The 27,872-nt window shown below is 40.9% G+C and overlaps 1 protein-coding gene across 3 annotated transcripts; it reads right to left on the bottom strand.

Moving 5' to 3' along the window:
- KLF3 (Kruppel like factor 3) lies at positions 1–27,872 on the bottom strand. 3 transcript variants are annotated; one of them, XM_030491831.1, is made up of 8 exons: positions 27,697–27,861; positions 26,861–27,145; positions 23,507–23,545; positions 17,028–17,124; positions 9,581–10,076; positions 8,982–9,132; positions 4,363–4,523; positions 1–3,200 (listed from the first exon to the last, which is right to left on the bottom strand). In XM_030491831.1, exons 4-8 carry the CDS (start codon positions 17,082–17,084, stop codon positions 3,019–3,021), a joined length of 1,047 nt encoding a protein of 348 aa, XP_030347691.1. In that variant the 5' UTR covers positions 17,085–17,124; positions 23,507–23,545; positions 26,861–27,145; positions 27,697–27,861; the 3' UTR covers positions 1–3,018. The 3 variants fall into 3 exon arrangements, with proteins under 3 accessions (XP_030347691.1, XP_030347689.1, XP_030347688.1); XM_030491829.2 differs by lacking the exon at positions 26,861–27,145 and having other exon boundaries at positions 27,697–27,872; XM_030491828.2 differs by lacking the exon at positions 27,697–27,861 and having other exon boundaries at positions 26,861–27,206.

The following is a 27,872-nucleotide window of genomic DNA, read 5'->3' as shown; positions in this document are numbered from 1 at the left end:
AATGTGCATGTTCTGCAGGATTAGGGTTTTCTATCTTTGTATTTAAACCGGCTTCTCTCTAGGGCAAAGATGGAAGTTTAGTTGTGTATATTTTAAAATTGCAAGATAGATACCCCTCAAATCGGAGTTTGCTAAAATGAACCAATGAGCCAGTTAAGATGTAAATTCACATTTTCAGCAGAAAGATGAAAGCATATTTGTTTGTGACTTCAACATCCCCCAGAGACATCACAGACAAGTGAAAAATCCTATAAGCAAGCCAATTACATGAAATAATCTCAAATATTTATATTTAATATTTAAATTTCTGTTGTCCTGAATCACAAGGCACATGGATAATAGTTCTATTGAATTGCCACTGCATTTGTCCCCACTGTTAGCATAAAGATTGTCAGGGTAGACAGGCTAATGAATAGATATGGCAAACAACCTAGACTAAATTCTGCAAAGTAACTCTCAGTTACAAAGAAGTTCTGCTTTAGGGTACTTGATTTTAGATTTCTAATTAAAAAAAAAAAAAAAAAAAGAACAAATAGATAAAAAAATATTTTGTGAAAGCTTTAAAAGAGAAACAGAGCATTGGAAAGAAATGTTCCTTAAGCATCTCAAATTATATGCATTTTCATTTGTTATGCTAAAAACGGGACCAGTTGCCATTAAGCTGCTTATTTTTTATAGGATCTCGCCTGCTTTTCTCCCTAGAACATAATAGAGAATTGTTTTCATCCCAGGATGCTCAATTTCTGTAGGCTTGTGCCTGGTGCTACAGGGGCTCCATGCAGTCTCTGTCAGTGACGTGTTGGCACTGATGAAGTCCAACAACACACAGCGCCTATGGAAGGACGTCGAGTCTCCTACTGCTGACAATAGACATGTCCAACCAAAGCCCCACTCTAGAACAGCTGCTCACTAATGTCACTCTCTTCCCTGCAAGCTCCTCAGTGTTAGCAGTGACCGGGCCTACCCAAAGCAGACCAATTCATCTCCCAGGTTTTTCAGCTCCATAGCCAAGCAGATGAGGACCAGTTACAACATCGATCTGCAGTAACTCCCCTCAGTCCTAGTGAAGCGGGGAGGATGTACAGTGCTGTAACAGTTCTTCCTCACAAAACCTTTGCAGTGATGTTCCCAGCCCTGCTTTGCAAATCCCTGTTCTCCCCTTCATAGAGCACATGTTCTATGAGTTAAATTACCAGTTCCGTATTCCCACATGTAAGATTTGTTAAACTGGAGCAATACTTTGTATTTCACAGCAACTGCTGTGGGAGCGTTTTTCGCTGTAAGTACAGATCCTCTCCTTCTCCAATTCTACGGCTATGCGGATGTCAGCAGAACAGTTGGTAAACTCCCACCACCAAGGGAAGGCTCTCTGCACTCACACTCTTCCATCTGCTAGATTATCTCATTTTGCCATTGAACTCCATGGGATGTATATATACCTGCTCCAATACACTCACCCGCAGAAGGACACTCCACCTGCCTCCTCCTGGAGAGTCTTATGAAACTCCTCGTCCCATCACCCCTCCATTTTCCAGCAGGTTTTTCCAAGAGAAACAGAAACCTGACTTCAGTATATTTAATGTGCAGGGAATGGTGTTTACCTTACGTAGGGGAAAGAATAAAAACGCACTGGTGTGCAACACCCTAGAGAAATACATCCCGTTTCCTTGCAGTGCCAGCTAATAAAGACACAAACCTTCTTTCAGTGGGCTCCCAGAGACAGGAACATTTCTAGGGTCAACTGCAGGTTGCTTGAGTTGTTTATTTTATCTATCAAGTTGCATTGCTCACTGACTTGGGGGGTTAAGACTTGCTGATGTGATATTTTAATGCAACAGACACATCCACGGGGAAGCTTCGTCTACTTACCTCTGAGAGACTACCAGAGTCACAAATCAGAGTTATCAAATGGATGATTTGGTGTATGTTTTTATCCAAAGCAGATACATGACTCAATTTATCATCAGAAGCACTTCATATCTGATGCCATCTTCTCATAAAAGTATTGTAGATTACTAATGTTACATACTGGGTGTATTAAAGTGGCACTTGCAACAATACAGTTCAGAGCACTTTTGATGAAACGATTGCTATTTTCTGAGGTACAGCAAAAAGAAAAAATTATTTAGAGGAAATGTAGGACAGTAATTGCACAGGGATAGTCTATATCCCTGAAATGAGGTGTGGTAGGTTTCTATGAGTATCATTTAATGCCATATCACAGGAGAGTACCATGTGCGTTCCATCCATACACTTGCACAGAAACCAGACATACAGTGTCACACAAGGTCTTCATTTAACAAATCCACCAGGGCATGACGCAATAAAACCAAGGATATATACTACACTATAATACAGAGGACATTGGTTTAGATGCACAATATTATGTATGGAGCAATTCCTGCCAATTTTTCTTCTTCACTGAGGTAAATGATACTATGACTCAATCTTTCTGTAAAGTAATTTCATTGCTTAGATTTATTTCTATGATATTATTTACTGTTTGGGCAGAAGGGACTTCTAAATCAGGTTTCTTTCTGAAACTGTTTTATCAACCATATTGCAGAAATCAACATGGCTGGGAGAGTCCATTCATTGCATTGTTGAGCATAAAATGATTGCATCCCTTACAGGGCACATCATAAATAAAAGTCTCTGGCAAGGACTAGCATTTTGGATATTCAATAACATTTACTACTTTATCAGTATATGCTGGGTTGATTATATGAAGAAACCAACAAAAGCTGTTAGTTTACAAAATTCCCTTATTCACAATGGAATACATTAAACATACTGCAGAAAGGGTTTGCTTAGCATCCCCAGAAGAAAGAAAACAAGAAGTGTTCACATTCTTTAGGTCTGACCCGTGGCAAGGACATAGAAGGGTTAGATAACATCTGTTACTGACCATAGGTAAGCTTTTAATGGTATAAATTCAGAGATTCAGACCAGCTGAATCCAAATTAAAATGCATGTGTAAAAAAAAGAAGTGTGACAGGAGTCAGGGGCAGAAGACATTCAGACTAGCATGTGGCGTTTTCTGTGGAGAGCAAGGTGGTCCGAACGTGAAAAGCTACGGTCACAGTCTGGGCACTGAAAAGGTTTGATGCCGGTATGCTTGCGGAAATGCCGCGTTAGTTCATCAGAACGGGCAAACTTCCACGTGCATCCCTCCCAAGTGCACTTGTATGGTTTTTCACCTGGAAAAAGAAACACAGAAGTGGGGATTTAAGACACAAACACAGCAGTTACATATCTGACAAGTTCATCCTCTTGCCTTGTCAAATTTCAGCAAGTACTTTAATGCTTACTCAAAATGCCTCCCTCCGAACAGCAGCAGGCTGCAGAGCACTCTGTGCTAGAAGCTGTCTAGTTGAAAGCAACAGATCAAAAATTGTTTCCTGCCACAACTTACTTTTTTATTGTCTCTCTGTTCCTCTCCTTGCCATATTAGCACTTGTTTTGTCTCACCAAGCCCAGAAGTGTGAAGGTTTAAGCATCTGTTCAAGTATTTTCAAAACCAGGACCCCATATTCTAGATTAGTTGGGGGAAAGGAATGGTGCTACCATAAAGCACAGCAGAGAGATCTTGTTGTGACTTCTTAAAGTTACTGTAGTGTAAGTAACCGGCACCACTATCACAAGTAGTTCAACTTAAAGCCTCTCTCAATCATTACTTTGTAACATGTGATCCTTCTCCTTAATACTATCATGTTGCCCAATAGGTAAAGGGCTGTCTTGATGTAAGACAGGTAAAATGGGGCTCCATTTTACCTAAAAGTGTCCTGTACCTTTGTAAAAAACTTTGATGTATATTCATTCAGCAATGCCAAGATGAGTATTTCTACGGAGAACAAAGATGGGGATGTGTTTACTGAACACTCACTCAGAAAAAGAACTACTGAACCAGGCGTTAGCATGTCCACATGAAGCAGATGTGTGTGTATTTGGCACATGGCCCGGGCTTTTGCAAATGGGTTACTCCCACGGAAGTCTCAGTCAAATTTAACAGTGAGGTAAGAGGTGAGGTACTGCAAGTTGAACTGATTTGGTGTTTACAGGGTGTGCAGATTGAGCAATCCGCAAGCAACTGGACAGAAAATGAGCAAAGAGCCAGCGAATGTAAAGTATACCATCACACACCATGATCCTGCTTTGGCTTACAGTCTCCTGTTGTGGATTTTTCCTGCTACAGCCTCCATCTTTTGCTTAGCCTACAATTACATTCAGAGCAATGCCAGATCTAGCTTCTGTCATTTTGTTATTTACACCTGTGCTCACCTGGCCATTAGCACAAACTAAAAGTGTAGTGTACTGTTTTACCATAGACTTGATGAAAGAAAAGCACAGCAATGCTCAAACCTGTATGGGTTCTTCTGTGAGCTTTCAGATGGGAGCTTTTAGTGTAGACTTTGTTGCAGCCTTCGTAATCACACCGATGTATTCTGCGTTTTCTTTGTGTGTCTGGAGATTCCACAGGTAAAGGTCTCTTTCCTGGCTGAACTATAACTGAAGGGTGATTCCTGCAAAGTCAAACTGCATGTTAGAAATGAAAAACATTCAGCACAGCAAACCTCAGCTCAGATGATTCATGACAGAGCTCTTTATTCACTACCACTCTGTCTCTTGGCAGAAAGAACAGCATTACATGCATGTCGAAAAATTCAAGAGGGTTTAGCAAATTTTGTGTATTCTAGCACCAATGTTTTAAAATGTTTACTCACTTTGTGGCATGATGTAGCCATTTTCACTACTCCCTAGCTTTTTTTTAAAACTTATGAAGGAAAAAACCCTTCAAATTCCTGTTTTTCCAAAGTAAAATTTCTCAAACCGAGTTCATAGTGAACTTTTCTTGTATTTGTTCACAATTTTTCTTCTTCCTTCAAATGCAACTAATTCGCTTCTAATTGGAAACAGCTATTCCATATTATTAAAGAAATTGTATCTTTAGGCTTTCTAAGCAGAACTCAATCTTCATTGTTCCAGCTACTCCTTTAGAGAGTAATTAAGAGTTTCCTGTTTGGTGCTGGCAGGAGGGTGCGGCCTCCCTGTACCACTGATGTCAGTTCCTAAAAGTAGAGTTCGGCCTGAGTGGCACACCCACAGGATGTCTGCAGTTGTCCCTCCACCTTCACAAACATCATTTTTTGCTTTTGAAGCCCACAGGTACACTGCAGGTAAGACATGTACTAACTACATATGGACTTCTGTAACAAACAAAACCACACACATTCACGCATGTGAAAACCCATCCAGCTTCTTAATGGGTGTCACTGCCTGTGGATATTGAGGTTTGAACAACACCCCTACTGCAGAACCAGGGACAACCTTGGTTGTTTCTTCGAGGTCAATATTAGAAAAGGAAGTAAGTTCATCAAAATGGTCAGTGGCATTACAAATCCTGCAGCCTCAAAAAGCTGCGTTTTTCAATCTGTTAGCAGATCTGTACCAGTGCTTTTAATGTATTTTTTTGCTTTCGATTTAGTACATGATATGCAGGTATCACCATTCCTTGTTGCAAAACCAGCTCCTCCATGTGACAGAAATAAGCTTTCTAGAACTCCTGTCTTTCCCCAGTTACTGTATTTCACATTTCTTTACTGATTGAATTATGTTTTATAACTACAATGCACTAGGTTATATTAATGACTTAAACCAAGTTCCTTTAGGGCCTGATTTTCAGAAACACTGAGTACCTACTTCTCTCCTCAAAATAAAGGGCATGTGCTAAAGACAGAAAATCCTGTGCGTGGTTTAACAAGAAAAAAAAATATTCTGTTGTTCTCCACAGCAGCAGGATGGGAATTACCGATGTGGGAAAGGTTTAATTCTGTTATTAATTCTTACATTAGAGTTACAAGCTTGAAATTGGGAGCCAAATTCTTTTTCTTTGGAGTTTCTGTGGCTGTTGAGTGATGTGTTCTTCAAGCGCATGTTAAATCTAGCTAAAAATATTGTAATGGCAGGAAATCCCAGACAGTGATGTTAGACACAGATGGACGTACTCTCAAAAAAGAAAGGAAAGCTTTTAGCTTCCAAAGAAATGCTTCTCTAAAGCAATGCTCCATTTTAACACTGTTGCATACTAGTCTTTCTGGAGAAGCTCTGGCTTAGGACAGCAAACAGATTTGATTTAAATGCCTGTGTGTAGAGGCTAGTCCTGGACATGGTAACATCTGGAAAAAGGGAGAAAAAGGATACTGGCTGTACACCATTTGTCATGGTTTTCAATCTAAGAGCGTGTAAAGAAAGTGCTGAGGATTTCTCTCTGTCTCCTTTTCCCCTCAGAGAAAAGGAGGCTGGCAAAACACAGAGTGTTATCAATAACCAGGTAGGGTGTGGCAGTTTTAAAAAATGGCTAAGGTGTCAAAAATCAGAGGTAAATAAATAAGGGCCAATAATAAAAGCACAGCTCCAAGTCTTTCATTCCCTCTTACACAACCAGATACAAATTCATGTAAGTCTAACCATTTAAGTGCCATTATTTAATCAGTATCTTCCAAAAATCATGTTATAATTTCAACAGCTTTTTCTCCTTATCAATGGACCACATTATGTTGTCAGCTTGAGTCAGACTTCAACACTTGGACTTGCAAGAAAATAAAGTGTTAATGAGGCTTCTTGTATCTGGTCAGAGATTATCACCTCAAGTTTGATTTTAGAAATAACTGCATAGTTACTTCTATTATCAGACATACTAGAAAGTCCAGCAATCCCTACAGAAATGCCACTACCATCATATATATACACACACATATATATACATGCGTGTATGCCTAAAACTAACAGTAAAGCAAGATTAGTCATTTGAAAGTGAGACTGAAAGTTTCCTATGTCCCTTTATTGTAGCTTATTAGTGCACTTTGGGCAGTTGGAACCTATGAGAAATGGTAAAAAATCATTGCCAAACTACAGCTCAGAATGCAGAGAGAGAAAGGCTGATGAAACCGTGAGACAAGAGGAGATTTTATAAAGGTCTAGGTTCCTCGCCTTCTAACTTGTGTGATTTGTCTGTGTATTTTTTTAAAAGATAGAAAGATAAAACCTGTCATTTACAAACTTCTTGTTGTGAATACAGCAGAACATGAAGTTGAAAGGGCTGGCTTTAGGAACTAGCAAAAACTGCAGCCCTGTAGGACAGCTAGGAAGCAATTTAAGCCGCTACCCAGGACAGGGTCTCCATAAACAATGCTCTGCATGGACAAGCAGAGGAGATGCTTTGGGAACATGGACTATTCAACGCTACCTACATTATACCAAATTTCATATTCTTTGCTCAGCGGATGGGTTTCCTGTGGAAACTGGACTCATTGGCAAATAATGCAAATCACTAATGCAGGTGACAAGTCTGCAGAAGTCTCAGCCCTGGAGGAAGGGTGTGGTATCAGCCAGGAACAGCACTTACTGGTTTGCTCTTGTTAAAGAGGCCTAACAAAGAGCAGAAGTAAACGGAGCCATCTGATAGTCCTGACCTAGCAGAAGTTAGTTCCAAGTACGTACAGACCTGACTCCCTTGTGTGGCAGGTCCATTACAGAAGATAGGTAACCACCCAGTAAACACAGATGTTTACTATTTTATTGTATGTTTATTGTAATAAAACCTGTAAGGTTACTTTTAAATAAACAGCATACAGTTTATAAAAGCTAGCTGGCCACTAGTTAATTGCAAAGTGCATGCACTCTACAAGCTGTATCTAAGTTGGTTAGAGACCTGAAAACAAGGAAGGGTGCCCACAAGATGGCTGTGTAGAATGTAGTTAGCCCTGGAGCCATGGTGCGCCTTCTAACCTGGGAATGGTTGTAAGCAGGAGGAACAGGCTGACTTGTGAAGGAAGTGCAGCAGAGCGCCTGTTCCATGTTTTCTCTGGAACTCCACACTCACATACTGGTTTTGGGCGTCTGACTTGGAGCCCTTTTTCCCCACTCTAGGAGGTGAGGTCTCCTACAACCACTCTGAGGGTGATGGTGAGCAGGAAGAAAGGGCAGAAATGGATTCTGAAGTCATGTACCACGAGCCAAGCTCAGTTCCTAACTTCAGCTCCTGACAGAGCCACGCCAGCAGCCTGCATGCCTGCCCAGAGCACTGCCTGCAGAAGGATGAGGCGGGCTCTGGGTCATTCCATGATTTTGGTAAGTTGACAGAATTTTCCATAGGAAAACAGGAAATGGAAGGGTGCCCACGGCTCCTCACATACTTCCTGAGAAACTTACAATATTTCCAATTAAAAAGTCTCTGCCCAGACCTCACTTCTTTCTAGCCCTTGCTCTGCCTTCTGCAAACAGAACAGTTCTAAAGCCTAAAGATCTGTGATCCAGTTCGTGCAGTAGCCCCAGTAACAGTTGTACCAGCACAATAACTTGGTACTGGGGTGGAAATAAGTGGCTGGGAGGAGAGCAAGCTTCAGGAACTACTTGAGCTGCCAAAAAAACCACCCACAGAACAATGGCCTCAGGTAAACATGGAATTTCACTGGATATATAGAGAACTTGTAGGCCTGAGGGGGTTCTTTCCAACAAACAGCCGAAAGTTATTAAAAGAGAAAGAAGTCCTCCACGAAAAGAAAGTCGTAAGAATCTTTTCAGAGAAAGGTATTTCAGCTAACACTGAGATCAGCAGAAAATGTCTTTACAGCTTCTTTCCAGTTTGCTGCTGATTTTACGTAAACAGGTATCACTGGCATGCTGACAGCCCTACTTTCAGTGAACTGTACGACTGGGACTAGCATTACTTTAGAAACATTATATAAATGGCAGATCTATGTGGCTGCAATGTAAAATACATATCAACTCCTGTATTGCTAAAGAGAGGAAAAAACAGTTGAAATCACATTTCGCAGTGGAGGGGAAAGGATGTTTTTCTATATTTTATCACATGTTCTAAAGCACAGTAACACCCCCTCCCACTCCTCAAAATTGGTAACTGTGGCAATGAACTGCTTTTCATTCTTCTGCTGATCTTGGGACTACTGTTAGCTACTTACTCTTGCAACATTACTTGCTGGGGAGACAATGAGGTCATCATTGGAGGGGACATTTGTTCAGGATAAAAGTCAGTCTTCTGTGGTTCACTTCCTGGCTCTACTTTGATTGTCTTCTTCAGTGTAGGCTTCTCATAAGACTCAATGACAGGCACTGTATCGGGGCGGGTAGGAGAAGGCAGGCAACACATCAAAACCACGGGAAGTTATAGAAATAATATATATAAAAATCAATAGTTAAAACAAAAGAAATCCCCCAGCTTGATATTTAGTGCAACAATTTATGCTAAAGTACAAAATCTTCCCGTTTTAGTCTATCTCCTGATGAACTATAATTCAGAACAATTCTATTCATTTTCATCAGTCCAGCATTTTTATCAGTCCAAGTCTCAGCAGATAAACAGCTTTTGCAGGTATAAATCAGAATACAACCTTGATAAGTTTGATAAAATATTTACAAAGTAAATTCTATGCCTGTATACTTTAGAACAACAGGAATTATGTTTCATTTCCTAAAATGTGAATAACACACAAAAAAGGGCTTGGATATAGTTATTTTCCAGGATGAGATGGTGTAAGAAGAAAACTCTGACAGCACCAACCTGGCATACTACTTGGAGTTTCCATCTCATCTGCAAGAACTGTTGACACCATGATGGGCTGCTGAAGATGGGGAGCGTACATAAAAGGAACTGGCTGGACCACAACAGGCTGTATAACCGGGAGTATTCCAGGGCTTCTCAGTCCATGGCGTGAAAGAGCAGCAGCCATTACAGGTGGGATTGTTATTGGCATGGAAATAGGCTGTACTCCGGGAGGTGACGGTGTAAATTTACTGAGAGGTGAGCTGGGTGAGGACAGAGTCAATCCAGGTGAAGTTCTCCTGTGTACAGTCTGGAATTTTAGAGGGGAAGGAGAACTTCCAGTTGAAGGTGGTGAGCTCCGTTTGTTCACCGTAAGGTCTACTGGCTCCATCTGGATTCCATTTGATAGTCCTTCGGGGCTTGAGTAGAATTTATTGTGCAACATACCCGGTGTAGAATAAATGACGCTGTACTTGTTTGGCTTCATTTGGTCCATGTAATTGGACGGGTATGACTGTCAGAAGGAGTGGAAAAAGAATTAAAGAAAATAATAAATCAACACACACAATTACTGCTGAAAAAGAAAGGCAGTTAATAAAACTGACCAAAATGAGAGTTTCAAGAAAGCACTTCAATGTACTTTCTAAATATAAGTGAATTAAATAAAGCCTAAGATTTCACACAAAGGAAGTTATTCAAGTACTGATTCACTGTTTCAGAAGCATTGTAGAACAGATGATGAAAACAAATCCTCAAGGCTTACTGAACTCTTTCTCCTGTAAAACCTGGTTTTCATATACTAAGCTGCACATAACTTAACTGACGGGGGAGATACATGGTGCTATCTATGTTCAGCATATAACTATATACTGAGGATCATGAAGTCAAGCAAGACAGGAACTAAATTTGACTTAGAATTGCAAGTAATGGGTCCCAATCAACTGGTTAGTTGGAAAACAATCATCACTGAAGCAAGAAGTTTTGTACCTGAACCCCATGAACAATAAAAAATACACAGCTGCACTATATAAGCAATAGGTGAGAAACTCTTGAGAAACTCAAGAGTGCAAAAGCTAAATTCTAAACACTGCCCCCCTCCCTTTCTTTTTCTTAAAGAAATAAAACAGCTAACCAGCCAGTCTGATTTTGGAAAACTACTACAAGGATAAACATTTGGTGTGTTTGAAGAATATTCCTGTTAGTGGTAGCTATCAGTTCTCACTACAAGATCATATAAACCACAGAGCTAATCTTGACCTATGTGATGATCTCTACTTTTTAGTGAAAGTAATTTTTGCAAACTAAGAAGTATTACCATTCACTGCAGAGTACAGTGTTATTAAACAACTATCCAAATCAATTTTGCATTTAAAGCTCAGCTGAAAATTGAGATTGTTTACTAACAGGTAACTTGCAATGGAAACCAATGTGATGTTCTAACAGAGGAGACAGACATAGAAAACGCAATCTACAGTTTTTTAGCCTTTAGATGTTGTAATTTTTTTGAAATAAAATGCGATCCTTGGATTCCAGGAAAGTAAGAATTCACATCAAGGCTAAGTAGTTTCGCACTAATATTAAAAACCTGCCGAATTCTTTGGCACCAAGAAGACTCTGATGAGAGGGTTTAAAAAAATATTCAAATGGTAGAAACAGATTGGAAATATAAAATGATTATATTTTTATACAATCATTTCCATGACATTTCAATTATTTTTTCCTGGGGTGAAAACTTGTAGCAATACATCTTCCTGGTTTCTCACCTGTCTTCCCTGTAAGAGCCAGTCAGTTGATTTTAAATGTCAAAGTTAACTAAAAATATTTTTGCAGATGACACAAATGCATTTTCTTCTTTTCAGTTACTGTTTTGAAACAGTGAGTTTAGAAAATATTAAATTTTCCTGCTGCATTCATAACGCTATGGTAAAACAACAATGCTGAGTCACCTATTCCATAAAGTGCTCAAATAAAGTAGCATACACAATGGTGATTAATCTTGAAACAGTAAGTATTACATTAAAACCTCTGAAACTTTATGCTCTTTCTGACTAGTCTTACAAATTCAATCTATACAAATGTTCATCTTTGATGGTAATTGGTTCCTCAAAATTCTATTAAAATGCAATTATTGCAAGCTGTGCTGGCTAAAAAAAGTTCTACAGATTTGCCACCACTGCTGAGGCAAGCAATGAAATGATTAGCATTCAAAGTGATGAAGGCAACTGAATATTGATGGAGTTTAATATTTAACAGTATTTAGTATCTCCTAAATCTGATCAAGTTTCAGGCATAGGCAAAAAGATCAGAATTTAAACACTTAGGAGATATTAAGTACTTCTGTTAAAATTACCTTATTGGTTTACAGTACAAAGTCTACTCAGCTTCAACAAACTGTAAGTGTTCCACCACTCAGCACTTACAGTGCACTTAAAGAGCTGCAGGTTTGTCAGGGATGATCACAAGATCACTACCTACAAACATTTCTTCCATTGCAAGAACACTAGAAAGGAAAAAGACTATGCAATTTAAATCATAGGGATTTGGGCAATGACTCTATTAAAGAATGAAGCATCTCCAAGCTGTAATCTTTCTATATAAACAGTTATCCTCTTTCAAGTCTTCAAGTAACACCAGATGTGCGTGTTGAAAAAATATCAAACTATTAAAATGCTGTGCAAAGAACTGTAAACTAGAACAGTTAAGTAAAGCATGTTCAGAAAAGCAAGAAATACTTTCCAAGAATTAGGAAGAAAATAATGATGTTTTAACAAGTGAGTATTGTAGGGACTTGGTATTTTACCCCATATGCTTTGCATTATTTTGCATAAAAGTTTTTCACTGTTGTAATTCAGCTGGTGCAGATTTAACATCAGCTAATTTTTCTGGCAGTTTGGGGAAGCCGAATGATTTTTCTAAACTTTTCTTCCTTCTGCAATTTGAATTGCTGTTTCTATCTATCTGAACTGCAGATAAAGTCGTGATAGAAAAATGTGGTGTGACAAATTATCTGTGTTGGGAAGGAAAAGAGTGAAAAAGTTGAGAAGAATGCTGGAACAATGAAAAAGAGAGTATTTGCTGTCAGTCAGACACTGTTTGGTGGAAAAACTGACAGCGAAGTGTAGTTGAAATCCTGTTCGTTTGGAATTAAGTCACACTCAGATCTACCTCCTGGTTCTGAAGTTGAGCTTCCTCTATCTTTTAGCGTAGCAAAGGTTCTGTTTCTAGCTCCGTGGGACACAGCAATTGCCATTAGGTTGATACGAATGACTGTTTCCAAATTTGGTAAGTGACTTTCCCTTTCTTTGCCAGGGAAGTACCCCTTGGGGGATATGGGATGGGAAAATAAGAAAGACTTCACACTTCTATGTAAATAGGGAGGCATTAACAATTGCAAACCAAAGAAAGTCCAACTACCTCTAGTTTTCTAAATGCCACCAACTGCAGGAAGCAGGACTGTACTTCATAGCCTGCAGAAGCAGTCTTTTCTCACCTGTCCTAGAACTTACGTTCTAGGTGGAACAATAGGAAATCTAGTGTAATTCTTTTATTTGCCTAAAATACTTAAGCTCATACATTTTCCTTGGATTTCTACTGTGGGAATTAACAGTGTATACAGGAGTTTGGTCTGACTTAGATTGAAAAAAACTCCCAACAAATTCCCACTTGCCTGTAAATTCTGCTTTCTTAAACATCCCTGCGCAGAATGGCATGTCACTATGGTATTTCACCATAAAAATGCAGGATTGTATTTCAACATTTACTCCTTTACAGTCTCCATCTAGCTCTTTTTTTTATGTTTGCTATCATCATTTCCCCTCTTTGGGTCTTAAAAGCAATTAATTTACTTTTCCTAGCTGTTTGTCCATAATAAAACCCAGAGCACTGAAGTCACAAAGAAACTAGAAAATAAACTAAAGGAACTTCTAGTATTTTTAAGTCATATCCAGGTGGCCCATACAATTAAATCGATGAATCCAAAAGAAAGAATCATCATGCTTTTTCTCTTGACAATCTATCAATGATAAAGACTGGCCACGTACGTCACAAGCACATCTATCACCACCCAGAATACTGCTGCTTCCACAAGGAGACATAACCAAGCACTAATCTGATATAATTTGCTAAATTTGATTATACTGCCACAGTGAAACATCATCTTTGTTGTACAGGCAAACAGAATTTGAAGCAATTCACCAAGTCTTTTACAAACTACATAACCCTATGACTTGAATGTTAAAATTTAGCCAGCCTCTTCAAAAAACATAAACAGGTGAAGAATCTGCTTACCTACTTACACTATTTGCCAAATCAGCATCATGTAAGAGGATGAATAGTATTTAATCCAAATAGTAGTTAATACACAAAAAAGCATTCTTACCACATAAAATTTGTATTCCAGTACACTACTTAGGAGTTCAATCCCTCATGTAGCGCACAGCTATCTTTAAAAATGGGTGAAACAAATAGTTTTGGGACTGATGGAAGCACAGAGAAAGGCTGATTGTTTCAATTCAAAGAGAAAGGGTAACACATCCAAAAGCAACTTCTTTCACTAAATGGCAACTGGTATTAGTCCAAAAGTTTAAAAAGTCCTCGCAGCAAGTACTTAGGTAGGGCTCAGATGACTTTGTCACTAGTTCATTAAGAACCATCATAAGATGTGTTCGATAATTCAATAAATAGCATGAGCTGTTGGTAGAGTGATGAAATACTGTGGGTGCGAGCTTCAGTCACCTGAGAAGTATAGTTAATCCTTTCAGCCACACGCCCTGAAATATAGTAGTGTCAAAACTGTAATTTGTTTCCTTCTCCCATCTCAACCAGCAGGATTTTTGAAAGACAGACTTTATACCTATGGACAGTGTATGCTCAGGAGAAATAATGACTAATTCCCAAGGAGCTCAGTTTTTTTGTTTGGCCTCTAATCACACTATCAGAATGAAAGATACAATGCAAATAAATCTTCATTTTGGATTTCTGAGTTTTGTCAGCCTGCGGAGAACCGAATGCTATGCTCAGCACCTCCAAAACATCACACTAACCGTTTCTCTCACCTTCCACCTCCTCAAAAGAAGGTCAAGAAAACTAACACACTCAGTGGCTGCTATCTTCTCGTATGTTCTCTACATACCATGATTCCTCCCTTTAAAGGTGTCTCCAGAGCAGTTACTGCTGGGGAGCTGTGGTGGCAGGGCTCCAAGGAAGCTCCAAGACCAAGAAGTGCCAGGGAAGCCAGGACCTCGAGGGCTTGGGGCTAAACAGCCTGTGTGTGTACACAAGCTGAAACACACATACTCCTCAGTCCAAGGGAATCTAGAGTAATCTCCGTGAGGGGGACCTTGCTTGAAAAATGTCCTTTTCCCTGGACTTTCTGCTTCTCCTTTCCTGCCTTTTTTTTTTTTCATTATGCAATAACAAAAAAGAAAGCATGCAGATTTGGTAAAATGCTCTGAATAGTCCCTAATGGCTGGTCACAGTGATGACACTGAGTTATAAGAACACCCAAGATGACTCCAGAGGTCCAATGCATGGAAGGTACCACACCTCTGCAAGAAGCATGTGGTATAGAATAAGCCTTGCAATGCACTTGGCTCAGAACTGGTCCCTTCTTCTTCCCACTGCAGCTTTTCCTTCATCTGCCAGTCTGGGGAAGACTGCTCACTCCTCTCCTGGTCAGCCTGTTGAGGGACCAACCCTGTCCATCTTGCAGAAGCACTTGGCTGTCTGGGGCAGGATCTTGTGTCTCTCCTGTGCATCATCCCAAGTGACTGCAGAACCTTCTTTGGGAGATGAAGGCGCATGTGTACAAAAGATAGCCCGCAGTGTCCCCATAATGATTTCCTGTTGTTTGTGTAATGACACTATTGTAAAAGTGGCCCATTTTCTGCCTTTGATAGATACCATTAGATACCCTTGGATAACTGTAGGTAATCACCACTTATCTTAATCAAGTTATGCAATAATTGTGATTGAAGTGACAGACAACCTGGCCAATACTAAGGCTCTTTCTTGACCTATGTACTGTAATTTGTCAGATGCTCCTAGTGATAGGTCGGTTATTTTTCTGTCATGCCTCTCAAGTAAATAAACCCTATGAAAGTCAAACTGTAACTTTAAAATGCACATAAACTTAACTCTCAGAAAGTGTTATTAATAGCACTGACGAAAACGACTGCTTGCAGATGCATTTAAATTGATGACAATTACTCTACATTTCAAATAAAACAGGAAGCAAACTCTTCACTAGAAGACGCCATTCAGAGCATGAGTTTAATGCACTCTACTTATGCACACTGACTTCACCCTTTTAATTGATCAGCCTCTCTAGGGGTGTGGTTTCATGTTGCACTTAACCTGATCTTATTGCAGGGGGCTGCTGAAAGGGGAGGTCCCATTCCCTTGCCCTCCCCTTGCTCCAGCATTGAGCAGCTGCACAGAATGAGTCAGATCAGCTTCCTGATCTGACTGAAAAATAAGGGTATTTTTGGTGGGTTAGCAATTCTGACCATCCAATGAGCTGATCCAAAGGATCCAAATCACTCTGTGGCCACACAATTGCTTCATGCCATACAAAGGAGACAGAAACTGGAAAGGAGGAAGAAAAGCCTGATCCTTCCTTTTCAGCAGCAGCCGGCAGTTGAGTAGGTGAAGTATACATGAAACTGCTTCCTAAGGCTCTATTTCCCTGGCAGCCTAAATCATCACAATTCCCACTGTCCCACCCCCAGCTACATGTTCCTGCTACTCTTCTTGTCAGACTCTGCTCTGAAATGACCCTACACACCAAGCTGACAGAAAATTAAACCAATTAAGAAGTCTGCCTTTCTCCTTTTTTCCCCATTCCTCCTCCACTGCCCTGGTTCTCATCTGTTCACATGGCAGGGTAATGCACTCATCCTGCCCAGCAAAACTACAAAAAAATACCAAAACCAAAACCTCGAAAAACCAAAAACTATTTTTTTTTTGGTCAGGATTAATTTTATGTTGTTTAGAACACAGAGTTAGCCCAAGCATGTTGTCAAGACCAAGAGAGAAACAGAAAAGGGGACAGTGAGAAGCCGTTCATGTAGTTCAAAGAAGTAACGTTAAAAACACAGGCTCTTGCCACTTTGCTGTGAAGTCTGGCACCATTTCAGACTTTCACAATTTCAGCCTGCATCCATCAGCACCATGAGCTACAGAGATCATATTTACACTGCAATGGCCGAGATAACTTGGATGTTAAATCCTCTGCTCTGGGTGTGGGGACACGAGCAGAGGTAATGGGGCACATCATTTAGGGGCAATATGTTCAAAAACTACAGAAAAAGTTTCCCTAGAATGTGAATTTCATTGCCCTAGAAACAAAATATAGCTTCACAGCCTTTCCTAAGCCAGCCCAAAGCTTAGAGAAGTCTTAGGATTCATTTAAAGGCGGAAAAACTATGGAGTCACTACGAAAGTTAATGTATTATAGAAGTCTTACCGCTGAAACAGGCTCCATGGCTTCTTGCTTGATAGGGACTGGGTCAAACATTAGCATCTTTTTTATTCACCTGTTCTGATGCCTCTGATGTCCTGGCCTGCAGGGGAAAGACAAGGTGTTAGAAAGCTACAGGAAATCTCCTACTCAACTTTCGAATTGTAGAGAAAGTACTATTTTGTCAGATTAATGTATTTATCCATCTCTAAACAGCTTCTTAAATATTCGACTGAGCTTCATTTAAATATTTCAGTTGCAAGCTTGTTCTTTCTCAATTGCTGTGGAAACAAAGGGACATCTGCTCACCTTAACGAAAGTTAAGTTGAATTTTTATTGTGCATCTCAGCATACAAAGATCACAGAATTGTTGCTTTCACTAGTGTCAGTGTGTAAACACATCACCGTCTAGACTAGGCATTTCTCATCAGCATTACCTCGTATTCAGAATTATCTTGTATCAACAAAGTGAACTGATTCTGGAGAGCATATTGCTTTTCTAAGAGTTCTGGTAGAAAAGTTGAAACTTTCACATACAGTGACATTGAAATCAACACGAAACAAAGATTAAGATCTAGCACTAATTTGGAGAGGTACATTCACCATGCTGCAATGACTTAACACAAATAATACATTAGTTACTTCCCTGAGATAATAGATTTACTGACAATTCAATAACAACTTGTGCTAACTGTGCAAAACAAAAGCTCTTCAAAAGACCTGGTTGTATTCTGTGCAGCTTCAGTTGTTTCTTCTACAGTGTGTTCAATCTCACTTGTCCAATTCTAGCTTATTTAGAAAAATAAAAAACTACACAAATTCAATTTTGACCAGTAGATGGCACTGGAAAGAAACAAATACAGCCAGAGCACATCATCCAGTTTCACCCTGCGGAAGTAGGCTAAAGGCTCAACAACAGATGTGTAGTTGTGGCTGGAAAATTCTTCCAGAAATTTAAATGAAAATTTTACGATGTACCTGCTCAAATTAAAACAATTCTAATAAGCCCACACTAATGAACAATTTTACAGTTAACAATCCTGTGTACTTACAGATAAAAATTTGTTAAGAGCTGCCAGAGAAAGATGGCATGAGTTGTTACAAGTCTATCATTAATTATCCAGATATATGAATAAAGTTTAAAGACTTTTGGAAACATATTACCACGGTGTACATTTTGAATAAAGGAAACAAGTATCACAAGTAAATGAAACTATCTTCCTACTTCTTTTTACAAAAGTCAAAGGCCTGACAGAACCAAATCACAAAAAAAAAAAAAAAGGTGAAACAAATAGAGCAGCTCAATGTAATTTCTAGCTTAAACTTAACACACAGTTTTATTTCAGAAGCAGTTGAGTGAGATGGCACTATTTGCCAAAGGTTGTGATAATTTTGTAAATTTTTAATTTAATACTTAAAGTATGTTTGGGAGAAGGTTATTGATTATAATGTTCTTCTTTGAATGGTTTACTTTTTCAGGTTTTTAACATTTCACACAGCTTGAACTAATGTTTCAGAAGACTGTCTTCCCAGAAATATATCCACATATCTATGCATGAAATGTCTCACACATGTTCCTACACACATATATATATGCGTTGTGAAAACAGAAAAAAAGTTATACTTTCAGACATAAAAATGTTTACAGTCAAATGGAGCCTCTCCGACCTCATTTATTAAAATTTGGAACCACTTGCTTTCAGGTTCCCAGAAACTTCCAATTTTTAGTTTGTATGTGCACAGATAAAGTGACACACCAATGTGTACTTTAGTGAAGGAAGAAGCAAGAGAAGAGAGGAGGAGAAGAGGGGGAAGAAAGAGAAGGAAACGGAAGGAAAGAAACAGAAGGAAGGAGTTTGTTCTACGTAAGCAGTCATGCTCCCAGGCTATTCTTTTTGCCGTTGCTGTTTTAAAATCTATTTTCTCCAGTTTAAGTTACTCCTTTTCACTTTTTACTCCAAGAAAGTGTGTGAAAGACACCTGATACACATTTCACTGTCACGCTACACATTTGAGTGTTTCCTGAGAGAGCTCTGAATTACTGTGTAGGAGTTAGACCGACATAGATAACATAAAGTGTACCGCACTAAATAAAAGTGAAAAGTAATTCTCAGTTGTCCTCAGGTATAGTCATCTAAGAACAGCAAAAGTAAATGTTAACTTTTATTGCTGCATCATAGTACAGAAATCAAGCACTTCTTTACCACGTTAACTCTTAAGTGTTTCTTTTCCCCATTGATAGTGACTGGAAACCGATTTTCAAGAAAGGAAAAATAATCAATACACAATGTTGGTCCAGATCAGAGGGTCAGATTCTTATTTGGTGGAAACTGGTGGAGTTGCTACAGAGTCAGTATAAACCAGCTTTGGGTCTGGCATTTAAAGTTTAGCTCAGAAGCACACTTTCCGAAGGCTGCAAATAAACTCACAAAACAATTCTCTTTGTATTTAAAAATAATATTCCAAATTGATTGCTTGGACCACATTCACAAGTAATTACATGCACACCCAACTCCCACACAAATAAAGCATGCTAATTCTACTAAGTTGCAGTAGTTTTTCCTAGGCTATTTGTAAAATCATGCCCACTAACTCAAAACCTCCCATCTCTCTCTCCTAAACATTTGAGAAGGGGGCAATAGGGAAGGTAAACAGTCTTATCTGTTTCTATTACAGAGGAATGAAAAAACAGTTGGGTTCTACTTTACACACTGATTTCACAATGTACTTGTTTGGAAGCCCACAAATTGTTTACTAAATACAACTAATTTCTGGAAAATCAAAATAGGCTCTCTCATTCCTGAGGTACCCTGGAAAAAACAGTGAGGGGACAATATATTCATTTTAAGCGTATTAAAAAATAAGGGCCTTTGTCTTTCATGTTATTAGATAAACTGTTTTGCATTAAAGGGTTTTTTTCATGTGGGTTAGAAGAATTTAAAATGCATGCAATCTGAAACTAAATAATTAACTACAATCTGGTAGGCAAACATTCCACCCTCTCTTTTTTTTTGCTCTCCCTCTCTTTTTCTGCTAACAAGCCACCCAGTTTTACTTTCTTGCCTCCTCCCATTCACTCCACCCTGTGGACCTCTGCCAAGTCAGTCCAACTTGTCCAAACAGGACATGGCTTTTGATAAAATTTTGCTCACACCCTGTTCTTCAGAAGGACAAATGATGCAATTAGGTTTTGTATGCAAATAAGGACAGGTGCAAGGTAAAGTCCAGATGAACTCCTTTAGTATATTCCTATCTATCTTAAGTCCAGTGAAGACAGCAAGCCAGAAAAAACACGAACTCTGCCTTTATGATCCAATATGCAGGGAAGTATCCCTTCCAAAAGGGAAGTTCATCACCAGTAGGGATCGTCGCCTTGTCAGGATTGAAGACTTTGTGATACTAACTTCCTGACAGGTATGGTTTACTGTTTCAGAGACATAATTAAAAGTAAATGAACGCTTGAAGGTACTCAATGTGTATACTGACAGTAAGGACTTGTACATATTACCTACCCTGGATGAAACAAGCAAAGCGGTTAAAGAATGGAGCCAGACTACACATCTACACTGTAGAGCAGCTGGAGAAGAGCAATGGCATTGCGGCTACTACCAGCAGCTTCATACATCTACCTTCAAGGTCCACCAACTCTGCAGACCTGTTATGAAAGGAAAGGGTGGGGTGGAGGGGTAGTTTTGACTGTGCACATCCAACAACTACAAAGCCTCCCTCTAACACAGAGCCTTTGCTCTCACTGAATACCTGGAAGAGTAGCCAGTATCCTGACTCTTGTTGTGGACAGCAGGGTGGTGACCATAAATTCTGCCTCTCTTCACTCTGCATGAAAGCATGCAAGGGGCTTGCTTTCTCTGTCTTTGTGCCTGAGGGAAGCAAGTAATGCTGCCTCGTGGTACTGTGAAGCTTTGTCTCGAAGCTTCAAGGTATGATTATTATTGTTGGTATAATTACAGAATAATGTAATGATATCTGCTAAATTAGCACTGCATGAGTGCCCTCTGCAAAGACACCGCAACTCTTGCAGCACGGTTGGTATCTAGCAGCCAACTTAAGTCATGTGGCCAAAGCTCTTCAGTCCAAGCCCTATTTGGGACTTAGGCTGTTGCTCTGAAACTATTACTTCTGTGAGCCTGGAGTCAAACTTCCCGTGATAATAAGGAAAATGATAACATGACAAGACTCTCCATGATGAAACCCAAAGGGTGGGGAGGTTTTCCGAACCAGAGTGAAGTCTTCTTCAGTGCAAACTTGAAAGACAGTTTGACAGAGAAAAACTAGTTTTTGAGACCAGGATTCCCTAGAAGAGGTGCAAGAAGTGTCCTCCAGGGCTAGTAACAAGATGTGTTAGCATTTACTGTACCAGTTGCTCATCAAGACCTGAGTCAGCATTAAAGTATTTCTAAAGTTCCATTAACGTTAATGGGAAGTAAGCAAGTGCTTAACTGCAAAGGGCCCCAAAATAGCAGCCAGCAAAGAAACTCTCCAGCTCAGCGCAGCAGTCAGACTCAGTCAAAGCAAGCGCAGGGGAAGGAGCAAAGGCCCAGACATGGTGCTGGGGGAAGGGACTGCCCACGAAGAACAAATCAGAGGGAGAATCATGAAGAACTAGTACACCAAGAAAACATTTCACTGATCGGCAGCCTTCTGTGTTTGTTTATTCACTGGATTTCCACTGGGAAACGGCAGTAACTCTTGAAAAAGTTAGGATATCATGTAAAAAGAAAATTTTTACATGGGCAAAATTCTTCTGCTGAAAGTTTTACCTGATAGGCATGAAGTTAAATCATATTTCTATAGGATTTTGTTATTCAGTATTTGAAGCTATTTTTGCTTTTTACTGACTTGAAAATCTTTTACCTTCCTCCTTTCAGGACTGCAAGCAGGCTGAAAAATCTGGGCTTTTTTGCACAACTTGGGCATCGTAACTTTGCTGACGTCACCTTGACCTAGAACTGCTTTGACACAATAATTTATCAGCTGTGTAGCAGACTAACCAGTATTTCCATTAAATTTACAATAGTGTTGCATGCTCTTTGAAGCCACATGCCTGGAAATGGCCTTCTCGTATTTTTTTGGCAAATCGGGGCAAAAATGTTCTTGCAGTGCTCATTAAGAAAATGTCTTCTCTGTCAAGGAAAAACAGGGCCCATGTAAACCCTGTTCAACCTTCACTTCTACATTTACTGAACCTAAGGGAGAGGGAAAGAAAAGCTCGAGGCACCTCCATTAGACAATATTCTCCCTTATCACAGCAGACTGCTGTCTGGTTTCCTGTTTCGGGCTACTTCTTAGAAGGAGAAACAGTCTAGTAAGGATAAAAGATCGGACTTTTGAAAACAAGTGAAGTACGTGGAATGGTATGATAATCTTTCCCTTCCAAACTGAACTTTTTTTGTTGTGTTTTTCTTAAGAGGTTAATTTTGAAGGTAATCTATAAAGAGAAATATAAATCCTATCTTTTTATTATGAAGGAAGAACAACAGAAAATACTGTTCTCATGTAAAGGGTTCTGCTATTTCATGAAACATACGAAACAGAATGAACATTTTTGATAGTATGGGGAAGAAGGAAAAAAAATCTAATCCTAAAGAAAGTATATATTTATGAATAATAGCCTAAAGGATTAATTTGACTGAGGGTCTGAATACAGGGCAAATGTCGATGAACTTCTATGTACCTACGGAAGTGGAATAAATAAAAACAGAAGGGCTGGATGGTGTAGTGGGTACAAATGAAACAGTCTTCAAAGCTGCTTAGTGGAAAGTCTGTCATGCCTGTGTGGATCAAGTTAGTTTGTTGGTAATACACACTGACTGCATGATAGGCAGACCATATATTTGGGGGGGGGGGGTTTCCATTCTGACTTAGTTTACTATTAAAAACCTGTTAGAGCTTTATCTTTCCATTTGGCTAATCTACACTTACATTTCCTTCCCCTGGGAGATACCAACTGTGGCTACAAAACCCTCAAAGGAAGCCTCGGCATCAAGTGAATGCTTAAGAGGGAAGGGTTAAAACTCTTGTAAAACCAGCTCTGACAAACTTCATATTCTGGATTGGAAGCAGCCAGACTCAGAATGAAAACACAAAGCTTCAATGCTGCCAGCATGAAAGAACTCTAAAAGACCTCTTGTTAGCAGTGCTAATTAATATTAAAAAGTTGGTTTACAAAACTATTATAATTTTAATCTCAATCCCTGATTTTGTACAACTTCTGGCTACAAAAAGGTGTGAACCACAAAATTTACTGCATTTATTATACACCAGTTTCCAATATGAAAGGCTGTTAAATTCAACACTTTTCCTCTGTCACGGGGAAAAAAAAATTAAGTATGTTTGAAATCCTGTGCAAATTACTAGTACTGGAATTAAGACATTTAATCAGGTTTTAATGGATAAACTCATGCATGGTAATAGAAAAACAAGTAAAAACAACTGAGAGTGACAAATGAAAATAATCGACAACTTACCAAAACTGTGTGGACAAATACTTCTCGTTGTCTGGATTTCTGAACAGACAAAAAACAAGTTTATGTAAGGATGTGCACATAATTCAGTAAAAATTATTTTTCACATACAATTAAGCCCTGAAAGAGAAAGTTTACAGCATGTAGTTCAGATACTTCTTAAAAGATACCTGCAATGATCACAAACAGCTAACTTTTAGCATCCCAAAAAGCAACAGCGGGAACTAAAAGATTACTTTAAAAATGAGTGAAATAAAAAAATGGGTAAAATGAAAGGCTGGAAGTATTTCGGTGTGTACAGAAACCATGCATATTCCAGCCCCTAAGGGACAGAGAAGAATAAACACTCCATCTTGCATTTTCATCCAGGGCCGGATTCAAAGCCCATTGAAGTTAATGCAAGTCTTTCTTTTGATTTCAATGAGCTTTGGCTTAGGTCCTTTAGCTCTTCTTCCGTCAGATCCAAAGCAACAGAAAGATATATGTTCTCTTTCTGAATTTCCTCTCGATGTTTATGTCTGCCTGCAACAGGGTCGGGGGAGAAGACAAATATAAAAACAGGAGTAAAAAAATTATCTTTATGCCTTCAAACATGCAAGATGTGGGACAGCCATACCTATTTATTCCAAAGAAAAGTTAGCCAGCAGTGCCTCATCTTCTGTATTACATCGGGAAGACAGTGAATCTTCTAGTTTGTATCAGAAGAAAACACCTATTCCTTTCGAGATTTGGAAATACAGAGTGCTTAGGGTGGGCCATTCAGGTTGGGTAAGGTCAGAAGCCAAAACTCTTACAACTGTGAGCCTACACAAGGATGTGAATTCTCTTCTCACACTCTTTTTACACCAGTGTAGCTCCCTGACTTTAATGGAGCTATTCCAGATCAGCTGATGACCAAGTGAGAGCAGAAAACTGGCTCACAACTTTCTAGAGATGTAAGTTCTCAGCAAAGCGAGTGAAGCTCTCCAGTTCACCCCATAACTATATTGGAGCCGAGGGTGTGCGTTAAAGGTTAACTTGGAAACCTCGTTATGACATAACACAGGCATCTTAAGCAATCGTGAGTGTGTAGAGACATGATAACTCATTGGGTGGGGATTGGGAGTTGAGGGGCAGTGACAAGGGGCCTGCACGAGGCTACCGATCTGCCAGAAAACAGCCTGAAACAGGAAAGAGCACCACATATGCCACTTGGAATGTGTGACGCAAACCCCAGCCTTGAAACAAAGAACAGGAAACAGCTCTGCTGGCTGTGCTGGGGAGAAAGCACAGAGAAACATTTAGGCGGCCCTCCCTGACCCTATATTCATGAGCAGCTGGAGTCTTTTAAAACAACAACAGTGGGTGGAGGTGTTTGTTCATTGGGTGTGAATAAAAACACTGTCCTTATGCAGGGGACCTGCCCTATTTACAAACAGGCTCCCTTAACATAAGGGAGCAGGAGATTTTTAGACACCACAGGTCATGACGATTAGCTGAAACCTTCCCTAAGACCAGTTGGTTTATTACTGTATTTACAGAATGCCGGAAGCTAAACAGAGCTACAGCTTCATGACATCAAACAGGCAGCACCCAGCCCAACAGTGAGCACCTTCTTCGCAGGCAGAGCCAAGGGGATCAGACCACTGCAGGAGTGATCTGTAAAGCTAGGGGTTGCTCCTGGACCATGTCTCACTTTGTGTTCGGTACTGCTCAGTAGCTGAGCACCAACATCACCCAGTGCACTCACTAATATTTTTTTAACCCATCACATGCTTAGCCTTCTACATCCCTGTTTCATGTTCAGACTTCATCTCAGGACCTGATTTTCCCTGAATATTTTAAATTTTGAAGCACCCAAACATACAGGTGAATAAATGAAAAAATATGACAACATAAGGCAGAGGAAAAGCACACCTTGTCTAGATGTCATGCAAGAGAGTAACTTCAATATACATTTTCCTTCAAAGCTGTGATTTCAAATACTCTCATATTCAAATACTCTTACATACTTTGAATTGTTTATTTATATACTACGGGTGAGACATCTAATATTATCCAATGTGAGAATGTGTTACACGAAATTATGTGGACAAGTACCACAGTAACACTAATAATTGCTATAGGGTTCATGGCTGGAGTTTAACAACGCACATGAGGTGACAACTGACTAGTACAGCATCTACACAGCAACATGTGGGTGTAGGTTTTATGCCGATTGTATCAGTTCCTTACTTTCTTCACACTGAATATCTAGAAATATAAGTAATTTGGTGGTTGTGTAACTCTGTTATCTCTGAGCCTTTGATTAATCTCACTCATGTTTACCTAATTATTTACCTGAACACTCTTGGCTTGGGCTAAACGTGTTGCCTGGGTCAAATCCTCACAGTACCCAAGGGCTCGCAGCTCTGCTACTTAAGAGGAGATCTTGCTCCTCTTAAGAGGAGGGAAGTGAGAGACACCATTTAGTATCTTTGTTTTTCCCCCCTTGCCCTTAACCCTGGTCTTCCTTGAGGTCTAGGACACAGCAGTAACAGGGTGTGCAGAGGGGGAAAAAGTATTTGCCTGCTTGGGAAAAAATAAAAAAAGTCCACTCAAGTCAGCTTCAGGTTTTTTGTATTTTGATACTAGACAAAATATTCTTAAAAATACAAGAGGAAAGTTAGTTTGAAATAAGTCTCTTCTGGGTCAGGCAGGAATATCAAATCCAGATGTGATTCCTCTCACACAAGCAGCAGCTCCTCATGCAATTATCAAGACAGTGTATCTTAACAGTACTCTGTGGAAAAGTCACCAGTGAGCAGCCATGTAATCCTTTGTTTTCAGTACAAGTAATGAACATTTATGGATGTTAGTTCAAATAAAGTCAAGTCTTCAGAGCTGTCCTATCAGCCACCCAAATTCAGCTTTTCCCAACAATAAAACCTTCAGAGTTCAGCTCCACAAATAGTGACACTTCCTGAGTTTTCAAAGGTGAGGAAGCAAATAAAATACAGCAGACAGTGCAGGTACAGTGCTCAAATCACCAGGGGAGCAAATGTGATGTATTTTTTTTCATATACTTCTTGAATGACCACTTGAGCTATGCTGAAATAGGCTTTTCTCCCAATCTCGGGTTAGGTGCTGTGATCTGCCAGTGTGGGCTCCTGTTGCTGAACCTTCCTTTTCTAGGGATCCCCTAGCTGTGCCAGGCACTCACCTTACAAATGTCCAAAGCAAGTAACTCCTATTCCCATTTCGGGTTAAAAACAACCAAAAATATCAAAATAAAAAGCCCAAACGGCATCCAGAAAAGGGAAGCTAATTACGGTCGTTGTTTCTAATTCCACACTAGAGTGGAGTTAGCCGTGCTGTCCTAGGCGCTACGCGTTTTACCTTCGCCTGCACCATGGCTAAGTGCTGCTAAGGTTAGATGACAGTACGAGGGATAGATTTTTGACAGCCGGTCTCATCCTCTACTTGACTCATCCTTGACCGGGAGTTAAACTGGGGACACGGCGCCGCCGAACAGCTTCGCGCCGCTGGTGGGACACGGCCAAGAGGCGAGCTCCTGCCCTGGCATCTCCCCGCCGCCCTCAGAGCCGAGGGCACCCGCTATACTTTTCGCCTCAGTTTCGTCCGGCACGACATCCCGTGCGGGATCCGATGACACTTCAGCCCCTACCCAAAGACGAGCCTGTCACAGCCGGCGGGAAGCCGGGGGCCGCGGCCGAGCTCGGTTGGCCCCGAGGGGCGGGCGGCGCGCAGGCCCTCCCGCCAGGGGCCGGCGGCCGGGAGGCCCCAGGCGCCCCCGCCAGGGAGGGAGAGCGGCCAGCGGGGGAGGGCGCCGCGGGGGCGGGAAGCCCCGGTCCCGAGCGGCGCCGCCGGCCACACAGGTGCGCTGCTCGCCCAGACGGGCGCGACGGACAGCGGCTGCCCCCCCCCCGCCTGCTCCCGCCGCCTCACCGCGCCGGCGGCCACGCAGGAAGTTTCACAGGCGCCGCGGAGAGAGAGCCTCGCTGTGAGCCGCGGGACGCCTCCTGCTCCCCGCAGCTGCGGAACGACGGACACCCTGTCCCCGCCGCCCCCCGGTCCGGCTGCGGCGTCCCGCTCCCCGCTGCCCCGGGCTCCGCTCCGCTCCGCTCGGAGCGCCGGGAAACTTTCCTCCTCCGGCACCTCCATCCCGCAGCCGGCACAGCCCGGCCCGGCCCCCCCCCCGCCCTCACACTTACGCTCGGCGGGTGGTGCGGTGCGGAGGACTCCCGCAGTGCTGGGGGTCGCGCTGGGTGGGGGGGGCTGGGGGCGCTCCGGAGGCACCGAGGCCGGCGTGTCCCGCGTCTCCGCGGCTGAAGCGCCTCCGCGGTGGCTCCGGCTCTGTGTGCGAGGAGGAGCCGCCCGCCCGCCCGCC

The sequence above is a fragment of the Strigops habroptila genome, chromosome 7, assembly GCF_004027225.2.
Source record: "Strigops habroptila isolate Jane chromosome 7, bStrHab1.2.pri, whole genome shotgun sequence".
NCBI classification, from domain to species: Eukaryota; Metazoa; Chordata; class Aves; order Psittaciformes; family Psittacidae; genus Strigops; species Strigops habroptila.
This window is presented reverse-complemented; position numbering and strand designations above follow the sequence as displayed.